We start from the raw sequence: 23,983 nt of genomic DNA, 5'->3' as shown, positions 1-23,983 counted from the left end.
TCTTCCTCCAAGCCCAGATTGTTTATGCGCTTGATAAGCGGAAAACTTGGGTCCTCTCACAAATATATTATCAACTGAGCTCTCAGCTTCAGTTTTATTCTTTTGCATGTGTATATTCAAAATAAATATTTAAGCTATGATTCTCAGCAACTCCATGTTTAATAAGTGAAGAGAAAAAGGTTTACCATTGTGTTAAGACTCAGGGTCCCTTTTAGTTTTCCTCTGCAATTCAAGTAGATAGATAGATAGATAGATAGATAGATAGATAGATAGATAGATAGCATGCTAAAATACATTGAAGAGTGATAACCTACTTCAGAAAACTTAAGGTATCTGTGGAATTACTGAAAGAAATGACTTCTGTGTGGAATTTTAGACCGAATGATTTACTGCGCCTCCCTTAATCCTTAAGTTGCATATTCATTGCTGTATTTTCCTCTAACTGCTGTCACTTAAATTGTCATGGAGAATAGGGCAAATCAGGGTCAGTTTATATAAGCGCCATCAATCTGAAGAACTTCATCAGTCTTTATTTCAAGGCATTATGCAAAGAAAACTGACATTAAGAGAGCCTTAACTGACAGCAAATGAAATCAATCAGCAAATCACTAAGCCATAATAAACTCACTCAATTTGCAGATAACCCTTCCTGTTCCAGGTCTTCACCTAGGCAGTCCATCAAACGGGAAGACAAAATGAATAGCAATTCTGGTTGTAGCACTTGAAAGTTCAAATGCTCACGGGCTTCAGTCTCTTAATAATAAGCCACAAAAGGTGTTAGCTAGGAAGGTTACACACTTGTACTTAAAATTGGCTTCAGAAATGAGGGGCAAAAGAAGAATCAAATTTAGGATTTAGTCTTTACCCTTTTTACATTAATGACAAAAAATTGCATCATTCATCACTTTTCCTATTAGGGCCACCTACAACTAAAATGGGCAACATAAAAAAACTATGTACTTTTTGTTTTGCCTTTTTTTCTTTTTGCTAAGTGTATATTAAATATTTTATACATAGACAAATATTGCTACCATTCCACAGAACTGGAATGCGAAATCCAAACAAAAAATGTAAATTGTGCATATAACAGTAACAAAAAGGGGTTTAAAAGAAAATACGAAGGGAGCAACGATGGCAGGAAAAAAAATCTCATAATTAGACAAAAGTGTATGAGCATTCCCCATGCACATCTTGACAATAACTTTAGACAAACTGGAACGAAACACTGCGGTTGTTGGGTATTTGATGCTTTTGGAGGAACGTGTGGACATGTTCTCATTCAAACACTGCTAAGAGTCAAAGCGTTAAAATATTCCTCTATTTAGGTCACTATTCCTGACCCAGACCTTCCACAGCTCAGTCCAATACAGCCTCTGTTCATACAACACCTCCTGACGTGGGGAAAGCACCTTCACATACATGCATCATCCCACAGTCCTGTGGGCCAAAGTAAGACACGCTTCACCTTTCCAGGTGTGGGAGGGGCGGTTCAGAGATGCCGATGGACTTGCCAGGGTGGTAAGTTACAGAGCTGGGACTTCAGTGCAGGCATTCTGACTCCGACATGATTTCTCTCTTGCCTTGATGCCTTGCTCCTTAGGAAATGGAATTACTCTATCCTTTCCAAATGCCATGCTATTAAGAAACTAACTACCATCCTGATCAACATGATGTTGTAGCACAGTCCGTGATGATTAGGAGAAAACTGCAGCCTCATGGCTGCCAACCTCCCTAGTCTGATTTTTTAGCTTTGTGTCAAATAATGGCATCACAACCACAGTTGGGCACTAAGGCATTTTATACCTGACCCAGAAACATGAGCCAAATATTAAAGAAAACCACTTCAGACCCCCATATGCTCCTCACATCATCCCAAGATGCGCCACAATGGGAATCCACTGCACAAAAGAAACCAGGGTGCTGGAAGAAGGAAGTGCTGAGAGCTCTGGAAAGTGGTGACTGTGGGACAGAAGCCCAGTCACACTGTTGACACCCCAAGAAGAACAGTACACATTTATTCTTTCCAAGGAATAGCCCTGTGTCCCATGAAAAGGACAGTAGTTGTCCAAACTAACGAAATGCCTGCTATGTGCGTCCTGTGTTGAGAAGGAATTCTTGAATCAGCTCCACAGCTGACTCAAATTCCCTTAATAGCAGTTCTGCTAAGATTTTACTTTCTTCCTAAGCATTTTTCCTTAATAAAATGAAATTATAAAATTTAAAAGATTACTGTATAAATCATACCCATTTTAAAGAATTCCTAGCAGATTTTACATGGTGTAAGTTCAGGGCACTGACACCAGACCGTTCCCACAGATGACACGATTCAGCGTGTTCATGCGTAGCAAGCATGGAATTGTGGGAGTCTGAAAAACTGCAGCAGAAGCTAGAGCGATTCCATTCCTTGCCCTCGTGTGTCATTTTCTTCCTTTCAAAAGGCAAAGACAGATGAAAAGTCCCAGTGGCGGAGCTGGGGGGCCAAACTTCCGATCTGAACAGCAACCCATACAGGGAGGTGTAAAATAGCACATGCATTAAATATTTCTTAAAGCATTAATTTATCAGCTTTTAATAGACAGTAGTTTCTGGCTAGCAGTGTACAAGATTACATTTTACGAATGGAGTTAAAGAAACATACTTTATCATAGCAAATCATTTTCAATAAAATATAGACAGTAAGGGAAGAAAGATAGCATGCTATCTTGTAAAATCAGTAATCTAAAACAAAAAAGATAACCATGTTACTGGGTTTAAAATAATGCTTACAAAATACTATGTATGGCCTAGTTACTATATGAAAGAGTTACTAGTTAGATACAGAAATACGTTATATACAAATGATAATCTTTAATTATTTTCTTTGTATAAATGGTTAAGATGTATTATTTTATAATTCAGCATGTGCCTCATCTGAGGCTAACAAGAAAGTTGAGGAGCCATAAAGTTTGTATTTATGGCTAAAAATAACAAGAAAGGTATATAAAGGTTAACTCTGGATGTCTAGATGCCAAATTTCAGAAGATCTTAATTTTCTTTTAGACTCACTGGGGTATGATCTTTCGTCAGGATCATGTACAGCTTTCATAATGTTTTTTTAAAAACCCAATTTTTAACATTAGCAAATTTTCTAGCAAGTTATATTATTTGAGATAAATGTCAATATGAACCCAGGAAATGACACTGTTATAATGTTACGATATATGTTATGAAACTAATGAACCATAGTAATAAAATTTTTAATCAGAAATATTCTTTTTATTTTAAAAAATAGTGATGGTTATATTTAACAAGCTTTTCACTCAAAGTGGTTCATATTCATGTTTAAAAAGGTAATAGCTCTCTGAAAATTCATGTATGCAGATGTGGTGACACAAAGAAAAAAGTATCGAGATGGTACAGTCTTATAAATGAAATTGTCTAGCATCTCTTAATTTCTAAGAATGCCAAAAATGGGGAAGTTTCTAGCAGGAAAATTAGAAGGCTGCTACACTAAGAGTGCCAAGAAAATACATGGGAAAATATAATACAGATAATTGCAGGTATTTTTATTCTCAAGTAGTTTGGGTACCAACATCATTTATTTCATCCTTCTTTAAATAAAAAAGTAAATATGTAACACTTATAGAGCAACAGTAATTAAAACAGCATGGTACTGGCACAGCAATAGGCTAGTGGATCAATGGAATCGAACTGAAGACCCAGAGATGAATCCACACACATTTGCTCACCTGATTTTCGACAAAGAAGCCAAATCCATTCAATGGAAAAACGACAGCATCTTCAACAAATGGTGCTGGTCTAACTGGATGTCTACATGTAGAAAAATGCAATTAGACCCCTATTTGTCACCATGCACAAAACTCAAGTCCAAGTGGATTAAAGACCTCAACTTAAAACCACAGACATTAACCCAGTTAGAGGAAAAAGTGGGGAAGAGTCTGGAACTCATAGGCACAGGAGACAACTTCCTGAACAGAACACCAACAGCCCAGGCCTTAACATCAACAATTAATAAATGGGACCTCATGAGGCTGAGAAGCTTCTGTAAGGCTGGTGACACTGTCAAGAGAACAAAGCGACAGCCTACAGACTGGGAAAAGATCATCACCGACTCTTCATCTGACAAAGGTCTAATATCCAAAATATATAAAGAACTTAAGAAATTAAACACCACCAAACCAAATAACCCAATAGAGAAATGGGGCGCAGAGCTAAACAGAGAATTCTCAACAGAGGAATATCAAATGGCTGAGAAACACTTAAAGAAATGCTCGACCTCCTTAGTCATCAGAGAAATGCAAATCAAAACGACACTGAGATTCCATCTTACACCCATCAGAATGGCTAAGATCAATAACTCAACTGACACCTCATGCTGGCGAGGGTGTGGAGAAAGAGGAACACTCCTGCATTGCTGGTGGGAATGCAAACTAGTACAACCACTTTGGAAAGCTATCTGGTGCTTTCTCAGAAAAATGGGAATAGGGCTTCCTCAAGACCCAGCTATTCCACTCCTTGGAATATACCCAGAGGATGTACTACCACACAACAGGGACATATGCTCAACCATGTTCATAGCTGCCTTATTCATAATAGCCAGAACTTGGAAACAACCTACGTGTCCCTCAACAGAAGAATGGATAAAGAAACTGTGGTACATTTACACTATGGAATACTACTCAGCTATTAAAAACAAGGAATTTCCAAAATTTGTGGACAAATGGATTGAACTAGAAATTGTCATAATGAGTGAGTTCACACAGAAGCAAAAAGAGCTAAATGGTATATACTCACTTATATCGAGACACTAGCCCAAGGTGTACGTCCCCATGAAAAACTGTACCTACCAGAATAATGGGTAAGAGGGGAGGACATCCTATTGAATCTTTAGGTGTGAGAAGCCTGGGAGAAAGAGGAAATGGAAGGATCCAGTGGGTCCTGGAAAACTACAGGCGAGTCTGGGCCCTGGGGTCCTCCGCAAACTGTGGCAACAGCCAAGGAAAAAATAGGCAGTAAAAACCTTGAACCCCTACCCGGACTAGCCGATGGACATTCTCCACTGTTGAGTGGAGAAGAAGATCTAACTCTCACACAAACTCTGGTGCCCCATATTTGATCATGTCCCTTGGATGGAGATGCCTGGTGGCACTCAGAGGAAAGATAATAGGTCACCAAGGAGAGACTTGATACCGTATGAGCATATTCAGGGGGAGGAGATCCCCCTCAGACACAGACATAGGGGAGGGGAGTAGGGGGGGGAAGTGGGAGGAAGGGAGGGATGGGAGGATACATGGGATGGGCTAACAACTGAGATGTAATATGTATAAATTAATAAAAATGTATTAAAAAAAAAAAATAAATAAATAAATAAAAAAAAAAAAAAAAAAAAAAAGTAAATATGTCCTTCTTAACATTCCTTATGACTTATCAATATAATACAGAGATAGCTCAGAGAAACTGATAGACCTAATAATGAGTATAAATGTAAAATGGTGGGACGCTGACAGTCGTGAGCATAGAGCAAAAACATGTGAGCGAGGCCTGCTATGACATTATGGCTTAGGAGCAGTTAAAGGCTTACTGAGATTGCAGGAAAGGCTATATTGTTTAAAAACCTTATAAGTAAGTGGTTTCAAATGAAGGCTCCCTAATGAAGTACTCATAAACACACATTTATGAAATATGCTTATTTCCAGGGGCAGTCATTATGCACCAAGCCTTAAAACACTTTCATTAGACAGGCTGGGAGATTCTGACTTAAAACGGTGTGAGCCTAGATCTCAGAAATGAGCACCAAGTCCCTTAGGAGCATGCGCAACTGTGACAAAAGCCTCGTCCTGTGACCCTGCCAAGCATCTGGAGTTCTCTCTCACACGTGTGCACTGTGAGCCTCCTCTGCTCTAAGCTCCGAGGCTGAAGCCTGAACAAGGCTGAATACCCGCCTCTTGAGGCTTCCGTGTTTGCGGAGACCTGACAAATACTCTGTTTATATCCTATCTGTCATTACCCAGTAGCGAGCGTTTGAGCCCAGTTAGCCATCACACTAATGCTGAGTTGGGGACAGCTCCCCTGCTTTCTAGAGACGAAGACACCAAAATAGACAAGTCATGAGGCTCCTTTGGTCAGCCCTCTTCTGGATTCCTAGTCCCCTATATTTCCTATGTTATAGAAAGACCCTACTTTAATTCTTTCTCTCTCTTTGTCATCTCAAGATACAAACTCAAGCGAGTGGGCCATGCTTTGCAGAAAGTGACGGGTGCGACTGAGCGCAGAATAGAATGTTACCCTACTGACTGAGTGTCTGCTCTGTTCATGTCTCACCTCCTCTCAAAGACCTTCAGTTCAGCTCTTTGTACAACAGAACCAATTGCTCTTGGGCATCAGGCTAAGATGGAGGGCAGTAAACACTGGGACGGAAGCGGAGTCCTGGCCACTCGTAGAATCTGAGCGGACTCAGGGAGGTTGTGGTGCCCGAGCAGGTGCATCATCACACGTTAGCTACGGCCCCTGCTTCAAGAGTAGCCACTTCTTATCGCTGAGTGGTAAGGAATGCAAATAGCTATTGCTCACTTGTCAATATTTGCTAGATATCACCAACGGTACAGATCAAGATTACTTTAAAAACAGACTTCAGAATGTAGGACGATAAAAATCAGGTATTATCTTTATATTGTATGAGCAAAATGGTTTTATTACAAAGTCCTCTGAATTCACACTGGCCATTTTACTTAAAGTTTTGGTCAGGATGGTTTAATTTTTCTCAGTATTACAGTGAAGACTTAAAAGGCTATTGCTTGGAATTTATAAAAATTTTAAACTTGCCATAGGCACTTAGGCAAGAGGTTTCACTGAGGGCATGACCTCCCAGGAAAATCACCTGCCATAAAAAGTAAACAGGAAGTGAAAGTAGACTGTACTTGAAGTATTTGGAGCTTTGGAAGAAACTATGGTGAAAGCATCCTAAGTGACCATTCCTCGAAATAAGACATACAAATGCCTTAGAGTAGTGAAGAGAGCTGCTGTTGCTCCCTCACCCTCACCACCCATCAGAGGGTGGGAGGAAGTCACCAGGCGCTGCGAGCTTACTCGGTGCACTCTGTTCTCTGCTTCACCCATTCCTGCTCCAGTCCTGGAAAACTGCTACATCCCACTTTGTAAAAAGAAAAACTGGAATCCTCTAGTACCTTCTACCTCAGTGTGTACCTGTATTCTTAGGTTTTTTTCCTAGCACTTCTCACAAAAGTGAAAATGTGGAATCAAGCTAGGCATATAAATGGAGTAACAGCGTGGCATATGTCATGATGGAGTATTATTAGCCAATAAAAAGTAATGTCCTGTCAATAGCAATACTCATCAATAGGAAGGGTTAGTGTCCTGGTAACACAGACGAACTGGGAGGACATTTTATTCGGTGACAACCAGCGCCACATGGTCGCATTCATGTGTGGAAGATAAATGAGATGCTTTTAGTGCACAGAGAATGTGGATTGCCAGGCCTGGGAAGTTAGGAGATGCAGGGGCCATAGTTCTGCGGCACAGGGCAAGGCATGTGGCTTCTGGGAGTTTGTTATGTATTCCAAATCACTAGAAGCAAGGATTCTGAATGTTCCCAACACCAACAATAACCTGCGAGGTGATGACATGTTCCTAATTACCCTTACTTAATCAGGACTCACTGCTACATATTACATATAGTCATGAAAATATTTTACCCCATAAATATATACCATTACTATGTGCCAATTATAAATTTTTAAAATACTGAATTCCAAAAACTATGTAAATATAGTAAACACACACATTACCTTATAAAAAGTTGAAGACTATATTTTTCATATGATTTGGTTATTGAGTGGGGAAAAGTGCCTGTGAATTTGTCTACACTACAGCATAAACTATGACCTACACAGATGTATAACGAACACCTTCTAAGCGGCACAAAACAAGTCTCCAAGGTTATACCCTCATCACCTAGCCCAGGCTGCTGAACTCCCCAGTGTAAACTGGCCACTTGGGCTTTGCAGCCAGCTACCTGGATACTTGAATTTGTCCTCCCATCTACTAGATTTTCATCTGAGGAGAATTACCTGCGGTGGTTTTTGTTTTCTGGTTTTAAATGGAGACACTGCCACTTGTTTGCCAGCCCCTTCGAGAACTGTATGAGCTGACAGGCTGTGGCACAGGCAGGTCACAGGTCACTGAAATGGAAGCTGCCACCATCCTCGCCATCCTTGTCATCATCCTCGGTTTTACTGTCTTCCTAATTTTCTAACTCCCAGCAGATTACTAAACTGGTACTAAACAGTGCATCCCATGCATATCATCAGAGTACTTGCACGAGCATTTAGGTGTGTGATAACATGACAAGCAGTAGAGGAGTCAAACTATAAGTCCCTTGCATTTCTTTCTTGCTGAGCCTTTATATCAGAACCTCAGAGAATTATTTATTTGTAAGTTTTGACAAAAACTAAGCCTTCTGAGATCAAATCAAGATAGCCAAATAAAGGATTATTTTATACTTACTAGAAAAATCTCAAATCATATTTCATTCATGTCTATAATAAATTTGTAAATATTGATAGTCAAATTTAAAACACACATTTCATCTTATCATAAATAATTCTAAAGCCTATAAAGAAAATAAAAATGTCTTATGCCTAGTTTTATAATTTTAGATTTTAAAAAACCTATGAGCATTTTTCTCTGCATAACCCAGGTTCTAATAACAGATTAAACTGGGGTGTAGAACATGTAAGCATTAACACAGACTATATGAACTAGCAGGTATTTTGTGTAAATTCTACACAGTCACAAACTGAGGAAAGAAAAAATTATTTTAAATTTCCAAATATTAATAGTGGCTTTTAATTTTTTTCCTTTTAACGATATTTGGCAATTAGAGAACTGTTAAATAAGGACACTCTTTTGTAAAAATCAGGCTTCCAATAATTTACATAACACTGATCAATTTTTTTCAAATGGAGGCTTCGGACACTAAAGGAAAAATAAAGTATTTGCTGATTTTTGTCTTTTCCAACTTAAAAATGTAATATGAACTTTAAGGAAATATGATCACAAGAATGTAGCCATGCTAGAACAGGATAGCTACAAATTTTTGAAAATGAATGGTTCTGGAAAATATGCTCCTGAATTAAGCTTAAAGCTATCCAAGGTTTCATGAATTGATGTCTTAAGCTTTAAAATAAGATGGCCCAGTTTGCACACCATAGGACAATGCTCAACAAAACAATCATTAAGAGGTAAAGGACTCTTTAATGCAAAATACACTTAGACTCTAAGTTTTTGTGGAATTAAAATATGGATATATTTTGGAATTAACATGAAAAAAATTTCAGATTTCTCTATTAAAATTTTTTTATGTAAAGTGACTTATTTTAATACAACAAAAGCAACAAATAGAGATTGTCCTGAAAAGATAACAGCCTAATGTCTTACCAGCTTTCACTGATAGGAAAGTGGTTCTTTTAATATTGCACTTTGACATAAGTGCATATTTCTTTGTAAAATGCTTTTCTGCGTTATTTTAATAGGCAAGCTCTGGCTTTAAAGAAACACGTTCTTATACTACATGATAGAAAACATTTATTTGCATCTCATCTAAATTATTCACAATACTCCAAGGCTTTCATTCCCTTCCAGTTAGGACAATTTATTTTCTATACATTTCAGTAGCAAACAATGTTATTTAGACTCTAACCTGGCAGGCTACAACCTCTGGCCCACCCTTGAGTCCCTCCAATGCGAAGGTCTCCAGGTGCAGTTTGGGTAGCTGCAGGGTGAAGTCATTCCTACTTGCTGCAGTCCGTGACAGCGAGATCTGATCTCTGACCTAAAGGGAAAAAAACAGCATCAATGGTAATTCCCCTTCAGACACATTAACTGGGATGAACTGGGTCCCCTTGAGCCCACTGAGTGGACTTGCATTGATCGCTGGACCTGAAATCCATGAATAAATTTAGGACTAATTGATTTTTCGTTGCAAATAAATCTCTAATTCAGAGTGCAGGGGGAGAATGTTAAGAAGAAAAAGCATCCTCCTGCTTGAAATGAAGAGGGGAGAAGAGGCGCAGGGGCCTTCTGATCAAGATGGTTTGAATTATTCCTTCACAGTTCCACTCGGAAAAGGGTGTGTGTGTGTGTGTGTGTGTGTGTGTGTGTGTGTGTGTGTGTGTGTGTGTATGTAACAAAATCAGAAGCAAGCTGCAGTCCCCATTATCACTTTCTTAAAAGCATGTTTAACTGATACTAGATCACGCATGCTGAGCACAATAGTTCCTAGGTACTGGGTTTTGAAAAGAAACTTCACTTACACATACTCTGGAATAAGAACAAATACGCTCAACACAAAAGGGCACTTAAAAATACACAAGGAAGAGGTTTGCTTAGCTCTCTCAGACACCTAAAACCGTAGGTCTTAATTAAACTTAAGTCTTAGCATAAGTACATGGAAACTGGTTTGGTCACAAAACCTCTAAATAAGATAGTGAAAATAAAATCAGTAGCATTTGTACTATAGTTTAAGTGTTCAGATAGGTACGAACACAAGCACATTCAGAGGGAGTTCCAAGGCAGAGCTACTGTGGGCAATTGATATCACACTGCCACCTGCTGGACAAATTAGTGCACACATATCAAGTATAAAGAAACTCCAGTAGGCATATGAATTTCATGCTCTAGTCTGCATTTAAGATAAAGTTCTCACTTTTAGTCAGTCATCTGAGTAAGAAGAGTTTTCAATATGCAGACATATTTTCTAACCTTTGGTGCTTGGGTGAGTCTTTACATATTTTTTAATTTTCTATCATATATTTAACAAATACTATAAAATTACCTTGTACGGTTTGCGGAGATGGCTCAGTGGTTAAAGAGCTTACCATGCAAGCATAAGGACCAGAGTTTGAATCCCCAGTGCCCATGTAAAACCAGGGTACATTCTGGAGGTAGGATCAGGTGGGGTCCTGGGGCTTTCCTGACACCCAGCTCAACCAATCCAGAGTTCAACCTCTGGCTACTATGCCCCTGTGCACACATGTGCTCACCTGCACGCACACACACACACACACACACACACACACACACACACACACACACACACAAATCTAATTGCCACATGACAGTTTTTATGAAGAAGCATACATCAAGAACACTGTTAAGTATAAAAAATAAGATTATCTGCCAAATGAACACATTTATATATCTTGTTTTATCTGAACACCTCAGCTGTAACACTGTAGCTCATGACTGTAATCTCAACACACAGAACCTGGGGCATAAGATCCCAAGTTCCAGGCCAGCCTGGGCTACAGAGCTAGCTGAAGATCAGCCCAGACTGCACAACACTGACTCAATCAATCAATGAAACAAATAAACTCTCTATTTTTTCTATTGTACTTGGGCAATTTCTAAAACTGTTACAATTATTTATTAGCATATAAAAACAGTTAGATGAGAAATATAAACATCTCACAGATTGTTATATCGTGTAGGTTTTTCTTTCTTAAACCAGGAAACACCATGAACAGACACATTCTTAATTGTCCATGCTAACATATGGATATAAATAAGAACCCTTGTTTTCTCAAGCTAGGCCTGAGATTTCTATCAATAAGTGCGTGTCAAAGGGCATGCTACAGATACGGCAGGCCATGAGAGCATTCCGTGCTCCTGCAGCGCTCGTTCACAATGCTTGGCTTATCTCTACCAGTACTTTCCAGTCTTCTATCGGGATGAAAATGCTACCACACTTTCTTAGCATGATAAAGTAAACTGTATCTCACAAATATAACTGCTTTGGGCTGCACATTACTTGGATACACATACTTTCCTTCTTCCTTTTTTGTCACCAATCATCACTCAGATGAAAGAAAACATTAATGTGGATTAAGGTACTGAGAACTTATCAACATCAAACCACTAGTGTTTTGCCTTCTACCCTTCTGAACCATAGTCAATAGATCTAAATATTTTACTGCACCCTGGCCAATTCATTGTTTGATGTTTAAAAACTCACCCGGAATCAAAGAAAATTTATTAAATTTGAGCCCCCAAATGAGATACTATTAGCTTTGAAAGTCAAGTTTAACTGCGATATTGATGATTCTCTTTTTTCTGTGACAAAATTCACCAGGGAATTCCTAGATGTCAAAGTACAAAAGCAGATTGCTAATATGGGCAAAGAGGGGGAACCATGCAATGCAGGTGCAACCCCCAGCAGTGCAGGCACGGGGCGTCCTTAACCCGAGTGGCGTCGGGCACTGGCCTGCACCCGTGAGGGCTTGGCATACACTGAGCGCAGCCACATCCTACATCCGCTAAGGAAGCCTATGAACAGAAGCAGAGTCCTGGTGTTTAAAACTTGAATACTTTCAGTTCCCCAGTTTGGCCTTTCATGCCTAGGCTCCACCAATCCTGGGGGTGCACAAGCGCTGTGCCACCATGCCTGACCTAACTTGCATGTGAAATACTTGTAGTTAGTTTAAAACACGCTGTTGAAAGTTAACTGTGCTACTGAAAGACAAGACAAATCAGACACCGCATCACAAGTAGTTCCACTAAAATTCTAAGAGATTTTTCCCCACTTTTAAATTATACTAAAACTTTGAAAGGTGTCTAAAAACGTTCTTCAAATGGCTGTAGGAAAAGTTTTTAGAACAATCTTGAAAAAGGATTGTGTAGGATTTCTTTTATCTTAATGGATAAAGAGTAAAACCATCAAGCTGAGCGTATGAATAACTGACACCAGGCCAGGCAAAAGAAATAGCAGTGCTGAATGGAGCTGTGCAGGGGAGAAAGGGAGGGGTGCACGGGAGGGGAGGGGAGACTGCAGAAGGGTGCAGAGGCTGGATACACAGGGAACTGACTCACAGACAAGAGAGGAGCTCTCCCCTGCTGCGAGGACCTGCTCCTGAGGGAAGAAAAAGGCTCTGCACAGGTAATGGAGAGCCGGTTTCAAAGCCGATAGCCGATAACGTGGGATTTCCTTACAAACACCGCCTACCCAGGGGGTCAGCTCAAACTACTGCACCAACCAAGGACAATACACGCAGTAAACATTGAACCCCTACTCAGATCTAGCCAATGGACAGGACATTCTCCACAGTTGTGTGGAGAGTGGGGACTGACTTTGACATGAACTCTAGTGCCTCATATTTGACCACTTCCCCTTGGTGGGGAGGCCTGGTGGCACTCAGAGAAAGGATAAGCAGGCTACCAAGATGAGACTTGATAGGCTGTGACCATATAGTGGGGGAGGAGGTCCCCTTCTGTCACAGACCTAGGGGAGGGGAATAGGGTGAAAGAGGGACGGAGGAACAGGAGGATGCAAGTAAGGGGATAACAATTGAGTTGTAATCTGAATTAAAAAAAAAAAAAAACACCACCCACTGGACACAAAATTACTCTCTCCCAGAAAGAGAATCTAAAGCAAATTCCTAACTTCTAAAATTTTTAAAAATAAAATTAGAAAAAATAAAACTTTTTTAAGCCATTTGCTTTTTAAAGTTCCTATTTTAATATAAATTGGGATTTAAAAATCAGTCACATGGCCATGGATTAAATTATAATTTCAAGATGGGCTGTGGTGGCACATGCCTTTAATGACAGAATGCGGGTGACAAAGGCAGGCAGATCTCTGAGTTTGAGGATGGCCTGGTCTACAGAGCAAGTTTCATGGCAGCCAGGGCTACACAGAGAAACACTGCCTCAAAAAAATCATATAAATTAGATAAACAGGCAGATGATAGAATTTCAAGTCCGTTTTGAATTCTGTTTATTTCGTTGATCATACTATGACTACAATTATATTACTATTTACTCTTACAGATATCTGTGATAAAAATATATAAGATGTTTCCTACTTCAAAAATGCTTCTATTTGAATGCTGAGTGGACGTTTTGTATTTTATATATTACATAGCACTTTAAAAACAGTGCTAATCTTAGTTTGACAATGAAGCTTAGTTGTTTAGTGGTTAAGATGCTTTTAGGTCTAGATGGGTGATCTAAGTCAATAATGACAATATGTGATGGAGACTGATTTACATTCAGAAATGTAGATGCACCAAGATAGGAAAGATGTCTTCTTCAAGGCTGTCAAATACAAATAGCCAAAACACTAAGAATGTAACATTTATATAATTCCTGATTGTGTCATGGTTCTTCTTGCTATAGGCAATCTATTGTATATATGTGTAATAATACAAATGTATATGTAATAAAACAGTGCTAACCTTAATATTCTTAAAGGTTTGTGTTATTTGTTATTGATTTTATATGTATTGTGTATCTGTGCATATGTGAGTGTAGGTGCCCACAGAGCCCACAAGGGCCTCCCGTCCTGGTCTCCTTTAAGAGCTGTAGGAGCACTTCCCTGCAGAGCCATCTTTCCAGCCCCAGGTTTCTCAGTATATTTTTAAAGAATAAAAAAAGTAGCTGCATTACTTCTGCTCTGGAATTTTAATTTTTAGAAAAAGAAATTTACTATCTCTCTTATGGCTGATCTTTAAAAAGCAAGTATTTCCAACAGATAAGTCATAAGGCACAAGTGACAGAAAAAAAGAAACAGAACTCTAAAAACTCAAAAGCTTGACGAGACAAACTGTCTACAGGTGACTGTCTTTGAAACTGTTATAATAATTTACTTCTATTCACAGCCTCATGAGACTCACGGATCTCACCCATCTCTGCTCCTGAGTTAGATGCAAACTGCCCATGTGGTCTCTAACGTCCTTCACTTCCATCTTACTATAGAAAAGGAATTTCTGCCAAATATCACTAACTATATGATTGGTCATTTCTAGAAAATTACCTAACTCATCATTTATCATACACAGCTATAAATCCTCCTGGACTCAATATATACTGTGCTGGCTAGGTTTTTGTCAACTTGACTCAAGCTAGAGTCATCAGAGAGGAAGAAACCCCCCAAAAAATGCCTCCATAAGATCTGGCTGTAGGCAACCCTGTAGAATATTTTCTTGATCAATAATTGATGAGGGAGATGCCAGTGCATTGTGGGTGGCGCTAAGCCCTAAGCAGGGGTGCCTGGGGTGTGTAAGAAAACAAACTGAGCAAGTGTGTCTTTTTGAAGGAGTAAGGCAGTAGGCAGTGTTCTCCCATGGCCTCTGCTGCAGTTCCCGCCTCTCGGTCTCTGCCTTGGCTTTCCTCAATGGACTGTGGCCTACACTATGGAAGTCAAATAAATTCTATCCTCCCCAAGTTGCTTTTGTTTATGGTATCTTGTCATACTCAGAGAAAATCCAAAACAAGCCAGAAAAATAAAAGATTATAAATAGGCCCAATAAAAAAAAAAAAAAACTAAGATGGACTTAAGACCATGTCTGCATCCTGGACTCCTGGTAAAAGCAACCAATGTTAGGACTTTACATCATTTGCTTTTTTAACTTATCACAAAATACTTATTGAGAAACATTGGTTTGCAAGATTTATTTTAATTTTTACTTATTCTTAAAATCTGCCTAAAACTTTACTTATTTCAATATATTATGGCCTACATTGCTTAACAATAAATCCTTCACTATGGGCTTTCCAATACAAATCAGCCAGCTATAATCTTCACTCTTAGCATCCCGTGGACATGGTAAGCGGTCTGTCTTCCTGCCTCCCTTTCTCCTACTCCTACTTTGAATATCTTCCATCCACTTCTGATCCACATAGTTTTCTCTCTCTTCTCCTTTTTGCTCTTCATCTTAACAAACAACAGGAGTCTACATATTCCTCATATTACTTTTCCTACTACATATTAGAGAGCAGAGCACATCCTAGCCCAAGTACCAGATGCATCCTTTACTGCACATGAGGTTTCACTGGACCACCACCTTGCCCATGTGTTAGCATCACCTGTATTTTGTCTCCTACTACAATAGCAGGTGGAGTGGTTGAGACGCATGTGAGCCACAAATGGTAAGCACCTGCGCTTCCTTAACAGCCAAGGTGACCTGATATGGCCACAAGGAATGAAAACAGGCTAGGTTGGAGGGTTGGAGGCATCACAGCACAACTGAGGCTGTGACAATTTTATTGAGATCAATCAGACATTTTATACCTTTATCAGAAAAAGAATATAATGGCAATTGCCAGGATCAATACAGTTGTACTTGCCAGGACACAATGATGTTTGCAAGTTATACAGGGTACACAACATTAAAGTCCAAGACCACTGTCAAGCTCCCTTGCTTCCTTGACTTCCAAGGGGACATACAGAGAAACACAAAGAGCCCTGGATGCTTCACTGCCTGAGGGAGTGCATCAGTCTCTCAGGAGCTGGAAGGCACATTGTGCCCCAGGAGCCATAGACTCTAACCCCAAAAACCTATGACACATGGCTCTCAAGGCAGCTAGGCCAAGCTAACTTCACAGTTCCCTGGACAAAACCTAAAAAAAAAATACTATATAATATTTTTCAGGAAAAGCCTACCACCTATCTAGAGGTACACATGAAAATACAGTATTTTCCCCTAAGAAATCTTTCAAAATTATTTCACTATAGATCTGCAAATCATGTCTGTTGAGTCAGCTTTCTATCACCAACAGAGAGGCATATCAAGAATACTTCATTGTTCCTTTGGAAGAATGTATTTTATGAAATATGTGTACTATCTCTAATTGTTTTTTAGCTTCACAAGACCTATCACAACTTTGATAGGGCCTTAGATTTCTAGAATAACCACTGACCACACATTCTAGTATCTAATCAACAGAAACTGTGATTAACCTCATACCTCACACTATTAAAGTGGCCAAGGACCCAAAACTATATAGGTCATAGGTCTGAAGGAAAACGTACTACTATTATTCTCTTTATAGAAAATAGCAATAAAATGACTCTTAATGACCTATTGCTAAATCCATAGATAAGAACATTGCTCAGTCCGCATCAGAGACACTTCTTCTTGCAGTAGTTGGGAACTAACGCAGAGACCCACACTAGACAGTGTGCAGAGAGTGAAAGACTTTGAAGCGCTCAGTATTTAATGGATGTCTTTATCAAACCCTCCCATCAAGGCTCAGTCTATACAGAAGAGGAGGCAGAAAGATTATGAGAGCCAGAGAGGATGGGTGACTCCGAGGAAAACATATCTTCCAGACACATCAGGACTCTCAGAGGCTGTGGCCACATGCCTAAGACCTGTAAAAGTTCAAACCAGACAAAAATTCCAGTGTGGAGACAAAGCCCCGCCCCTTACCAAGAAGCTGTTTGTAATTGATACCGGCTGGGAGAGGGAAACCCCTTTTCTCTAAAGGACTGGCACCAGGTTACCAACCACACTGCAGGGCAGATCCCATGCCCAAGAGTAGTTGGCAAACACAAAACAGAGCATGGTTTCTTTGTGTGCTTTTTGTTTTGTTTTGTTTTTGTCTCATTGGGCTTTTTAAACTATTTGTGTTGATTTTCAAATTTTGTTTTTTGTGTGCTTTGTTGGACTTTCCTTAATGGAGAGAAAACATGAAGATTTGTGGGTAGGGAGGTAGGAAAACCTGAGAAGAGTTGAAGAGGAGAAGGAATATTACACAAAATATATTGTATTTAAAATTGAATAAAAAATATTAATTTTAAGAAGTTTTCAATAAGAAACAGAAATAAAGAACATGAGACTCCTTATTCTTCTCCGTGAACTACAATCATTCTCATTTATCCCTCTCTGCTCTCCATTTTCCCTGGTCCATATGTGTGTGCACACACACGGTCATACAGTTATTATTATGAAAGAAAGGGTACCTATGTTCAACACTTTACACAATGGTCACAATACCTGAGGATGCCATGGGAAGTAAACAGTGCCCTGATCCATACCTACTTATGATACCTTGGCAGTCTACTGGCAGAGGCAGATCCTCTACTAGCACTGTAGCAAGCATAGACTGGCAAAGCAGAAGGTGAGAAACTAGCCTTGACCTACAACCTGCCAGAACTCTCCAATCCTGCCAGCTGCTGTTACCAGAAATGAGGCAAAGTCAGAACCACTACCATCCCCATCGTACAGCTACATCCCTGCTCAGCTCAACCACCCTACTGTACAGCTACATCCCTGCTCAACTCAACCACCCTACTGTACAGCTACATCCCTACTCAACCACCCTACTGTACAGCTACATCCCAGATCAACCACCCTATAGTACAGCTACATCCCAGATCAACCACCCCACTGTACAGCTACATCCCAGATCAACCACCCTACTGTACAGCTACATCCCAGATCAACCACCCTATAGTACAGCTACATCCCAGATCAACCACCCCACTGTACAGCTACATCCCTGCTCAACCACCCTACTGTACAGCTACATCCCTGCTCAACCATCCTACTGTACAGCTACATCCCTGCTCAACCATCCTACTGTACAGCTACATCCCTGCTCAACCACCCCACTGTACAGCTACATCCCTGCTCAACCACCCTACTGTACAGCTACATCCCTGCTCAACCACCCTACTGTACAGCTACATCCCTGCTCAACCACCCTACTGTACAGCTACATCCCTGCTCAACCACCCCACTGTACAGCTACATCCCTGCTCAACCATCCTACTGTACAGCTACATCCCTGCTCAACCACCCTACTGTACAGCTACATCCCTGCTCAACCATCCTACTGTACAGCTACATCCCTGCTCAACCATCCTACTGTACAGCTACATCCCTGCTCAACCACCCTACTGTACAGCTACATCCCTGCTCAACCACCCCACTGTACAGCTACATCCCTGCTCAACCACCCTACTGTACAGCTACATCCCTGCTCAACCACCCCACTGTACAGCTACATCCCTGCTCAACCACCCTACTGTACAGCTACATCCCTGCTCAACCATCCTACTGTACAGCTACATCCCTGCTCAACCACCCTACTGTACAGCTACATCCCTGCTCAACCACCCCACTGTACAGCTACATCCCAGATCAACCACCCTATAGTACAGCTACATCCCAGATCAACCACCCTATAGTACAGCTACATCCCTGCTCAACCACCCCACTGTACAGCTACATCCCTGCTCAACCACCCCACTGTACAGCTACATCCCTGCTCAACCACCCTATAGTACAGCTACATCCCTGCTCAACCACCCTACTGTACAGCTACATCCCTGCTCAACCACCCTACTGTACAGCTACATCCCTGCTCAACCACCCCACTGTACAGCTACATCCCTGCTCAACCACCCTACTGTACAGCTACATCCCTGCTCAACCACCCCACTGTACAGCTACATCCCTGCTCAACCACCCTACTGTACAGCTACATCCCTGCTCAACCACCCTATAGTACAGCTACATCCCTGCTCAACCATCCTACTGTACAGCTACATCCCTGCTCAACCACCCTACTGTACAGCTACATCCCTGCTCAACCACCCCACTGTACAGCTACATCCCTGCTCAACCACCCTATAGTACAGCTACATCCCTGCTCAACCATCCTACTGTACAGCTACATCCCTGCTCAACCACCCCACTGTACAGCTACATCCCTGCTCAACCACCCTATAGTACAGCTACATCCCTGCTCAACCACCCTACTGTACAGCTACATCCCTGCTCAACCACCCTACTGTACAGCTACATCCCTGCTCAACCACCCCACTGTACAGCTACATCCCTGCTCAACCACCCTACTGTACAGCTACATCCCTGCTCAACCACCCCACTGTACAGCTACATCCCTGCTCAAGCACCCTACTGTACAGCTACATCCCTGCTCAACCACCCCACTGTACAGCTACATCCCTGCTCAACCACCCTACTGTACAGCTACATCCCTGCTCAACCACCCCACTGTACAGCTACATCCCTGCTCAACCATCCTACTGTACAGCTACATCCCTGCTCAACCACCCTATAGTACAGCTACATCCCAGATCAACCACCCCACTGTACAGCTACATCCCTGCTCAACCACCCTATAGTACAGCTACATCCCAGATCAACCACCCTACTGTACAGCTACATCCCTGCTCAGCTCAACCACCCTACTGTACAGCTACATCCCTACTCAACCACCCTATAGTACAGCTACATCCCAGATCAACCACCCTACTGTACAGCTACATCCCAGATCAACCACCCTATAGTACAGCTACATCCCAGATCAACCACCCTACTGTAAAGCTACATCCCAGATCAACCACCCTATAGTACAGCTACATCCCTGCTCAACCACCCCACTGTACAGCTACATCCCTGCTCAACCACCCTACTGTACAGCTACATCCCTGCTCAACCACCCCACTGTACAGCTACATCCCTGCTCAACCACCCCACTGTACAGCTACATCCCTGCTCAACCACCCTACTGTACAGCTACATCCCTGCTCAACCATCCTACTGTACAGCTACATCCCTGCTCAACCACCCTACTGTACAGCTACATCCCTGCTCAACCATCCTACTGTACAGCTACATCCCTGCTCAACCATCCTACTGTACAGCTACATCCCTGCTCAACCACCCCACTGTACAGCTACATCCCAGATCAACCATCCTACTGTACAGCTACATCCCTGCTCAACCACCCCACTGTACAGCTACATCCCAACTACAGATATGAACAACTAATCTCTTGAATCAACCTATCAAGCTGGCCACTTCCCAATTAAAGATCTGAAAAGCTGAACATTCAGATCAAAGTATCAAGATGGACCATCAGGTGACTTAATCATTCATAGGTACTAGACAGCAAGAATACTTGCAGGCTGCCATACAATGCTCCCACAATTACCATGATCTTGGACTATTTAAAAAAACTTAAAAACCCAAACTCAAGAACAGACATATATGTTTACAAAGATCTGAAGCCCTCCACAAAGAGATATTTTCTTTCTCAGAATAAATTGTTTCAAGAAAATGAGACACATGTGATTAGATTTCTTTACGCTGAACCCTGCTAAGCATATGTGCATGGCACTTTGTGCTGCCTTATTGGCTGTCAGTGTTCTAAGTGCCTCCTGGGTTGGCATGCCATATCTAGCTAGGCTAGGTCAGAATGACACTGAACAACACGAATGACTAGATGCAAGAAGGCTTTATGGACAGGGCTGTCACCATCAAGATGGCTGTGCTAACACCTGCATGCCTTTCAGCTGATCTTCAGGAAACAGGATTTAAAAAAAAAAACCAATGAGGCTGGCGAGTTCAAGGATCATACGTAACATGTAGATAGTCATCGATAAGCCACTAATTACTGGCTTTTTAGAGGCAACTTTTAAATTACAATCAGTTCCATAAGTAAAAAATGATCTCATAGTCCTTTCACTCCTTTTAATTCACTGACAGACAAATCTAAAAGATAATCATAATATATCCTGGTCAGCACTTTAATGAGAGGATTATACAATCACACTTAAAGGCCCAGCTATGCAGGGTCTTCTTTACTCACATCTGGACTTGCTCCCTTTACTCACATCTGGACTTGCTCCCTTTACTCACATCTGGCCTTGCTCCCTTTTACTCTCCAGTGTACCCTAATAGAAGTGAGTGTCTTTTTACTGCAGCATAGTCAAACTGGTCATTACCTGTTACTGTTAGCACGCCTCTTTCCTAGAGGTGCTCTCAGCACTGACTTTAGGCTTTTTCCATTAGCTATTGATTAGGTAAAGTAAATGCAGATGTTATTTTTAGCAATCAAACAAACAAAATAGATGACGGTACCATCAAGACTTACAGTGGAATATGAAAGTAGCTTCTGTTATGTTTAGAGACTAGAGGATGGTAAAGTTTGACTCATTCAGCAAACATCTGTTAAGTACCAGCACAGTGATGGATGCTGAGGATAGAGAAGCCAGAAGACAGAATTGCATCCCTCAATGACTTCCAGCTCCAGTGGCATAATTAATCTCTCAGAGTGTGTTTTCTAGCCTCTCATCTATCCAGTGGTTTGTTCTCCTGTCAGTTGCTCTCCCACCTTCTTTCACTGCCAGAATATTATGCTAATCAATCTTAAACCTTTATCTAGCACTGATTTCCCCTAAGATTCGAAAACACACGTCCTGCTGGTTATTCCACATTACCTTAAACCAAGTACTTCAAAAGTGAAATTCGTTTCCCGCTTAAAAGTAGATATATTTAGTAAATGGAACCTCCCATCACATAGACCATCCCTCCCAGACTTTTTCATCCCAATGTGCCATTTTGCTAAGCTTTGAACCCTTTGCTCTTATGTCACCTACCATCAACAGCCTGATCTGTGTCTTCATAGCACTAGCCTAGCCTTGTTGTATAGCCTTCAAATACAACTATCTAGTCACAAACTCACAGCTCTTAAAATGACTCCACTAAGTCTGTCTCTTGCACGGTCCTTGCATTTGATGAGACACTGAAAATATTTGGCATATGCATCTATGAACTTGATCACGTCACTATGTCTTTTCATTGTTTTCATACCAGAAGGACCCACCAGCCAGCTCACATACTAACCTTCTAACAAGCCTTTGGGTAATCCCTGGGTTTTCTAAGTATGCCCCACATTTGAATAACTACATAGATGTGCAAGACCACACTTATGAGTGTGTATTCTTCAAGGAATACTGGAATTAGCGTGTCTCATTATTGACAGAGATATGTGATTGGTATACGGCTGAACTAAATCCAACAGATGCAGTCAAGAGAAGCTGAGAAGAAGATAATAACATGAAAATGAATGAAGATAATGGACAGAACTTATGGAGAGAGAGAGAGAGAGAGAGAGAGAGAGAGAGAGAGAGAGAGAGAGAGAGAGAAAGGCAGAGACACAGAGACACAGACAGAGAGACAGATACACAGACAGACAGACACAGAAAGACAGAGAGAAAGAAAGGTGTGGGGTCAAAGATACTCAAAAGAAAAGCTCCCAAAACTTTCAAAGTTTATTCAAAGATATAATAATTGGGAGCAGTGATGATCATATTTCACTGTATACCTGCATCAAATTATCAGAAACAAAGAAAAATATTTTAAAGGTATAATGGTAGACAACTGTGCAAATCTGGAGGACAAAAGAGACATCTTGACCAAGGAAAGCAAACATTCAATAAAAATAATAAATCCATAATGAATCATGTTATAACTAATCATCCAGAGTCAGGGAGGACGTTGGGAGCATCAAGAGAAAAATGGCTTGTCATAAGCAGGCAATGTCTGTTAAACTAACAACACATTTTTCACTCAGAACCTCGCAAGACATGAGGGAGTAGAATAATATCTTCAAAATGCTAACCCAGAGAATGATCCTTGGCAAAAGTGTCATTTGAAAAATCATGAAGACCTCCCTGATAAACAAAAGCTCAGGAAGGTCATCACCACTAAACTTCCCTCACGATAAGTGATTCTAAAAGTTCTTCAAGTAGAAACAAAAGAATACAGGCTAGAGAGGTGGCTAAGCAGTTAACCTCACCTGCTGTTTGTAGAGAGGGTGTGGGTTTGGTTCCCAGCACCCACAGGGTGGCTCACAAGTATTAGCAGGCATCCTCATAGTGCACATGCATACATGCAGGCAAAATATTCGTGTACATTAAATTAAGTAAATCTAAAAGAAAATTTAACATACTTTTAAAGAACACCAAAATACCCCAGAAAGTATAAAATTCATGAACATGCATGTGTGTGTATATACACATATGTGTAATTATATAATGTATATATATAATATATAATATATAATATATACCTTAGAGAACACTGTATTTCATTCTAATGTTTACCTGTTTCTATTGTTATCTTGGCAGCTTACTACTAAATAAGCTCACCCTTGCTTGCTCTTACTGAACTCTGGTCTAGCTGCTTCAACTCAGCTGTTCTGGCTCAAACTCCTCTCCCAACTGACTAATTCTCAATCTGGCTTCTCTCTCAGCCCCTGGATTGCTCTGCTTGGCCTTAAACTAAATTAAAACTATCTTTTTTTTTTAAACAATCTTTTCTAATCTGGCTCCTTCTCATTCTCTGGCTCATTTGGTCTTCATCTGAGTTCT

The 23,983-nt window shown here is 40.7% G+C and overlaps 1 protein-coding gene across 6 annotated transcripts in view; it reads right to left on the bottom strand.

The window, feature by feature from the left end:
- CCDC171 (coiled-coil domain containing 171) overlaps positions 1–23,983 on the bottom strand; it is a 304,004-nt gene that overhangs the window by 70,711 nt on the left and 209,310 nt on the right. For all 6 annotated transcript variants that reach the window (XM_084777633.1, XM_084777635.1, XM_084777632.1 and 3 more), the window contains one exon: positions 9,719–9,850. In XM_084777633.1, the coding sequence (XP_084633759.1) occupies positions 9,719–9,850 (132 nt within the window). The remainder of the gene's footprint in view (positions 1–9,718; positions 9,851–23,983) is intronic.

This window comes from Acomys minous, assembly GCF_964271855.1.
Source record: "Acomys minous genome assembly, chromosome: 1".
NCBI lineage: Eukaryota > Metazoa > Chordata > Mammalia > Rodentia > Muridae > Acomys > Acomys minous.
Note: the sequence above shows the minus strand (reverse complement) of the source record. Positions and strands in the feature narration are given on the sequence as shown.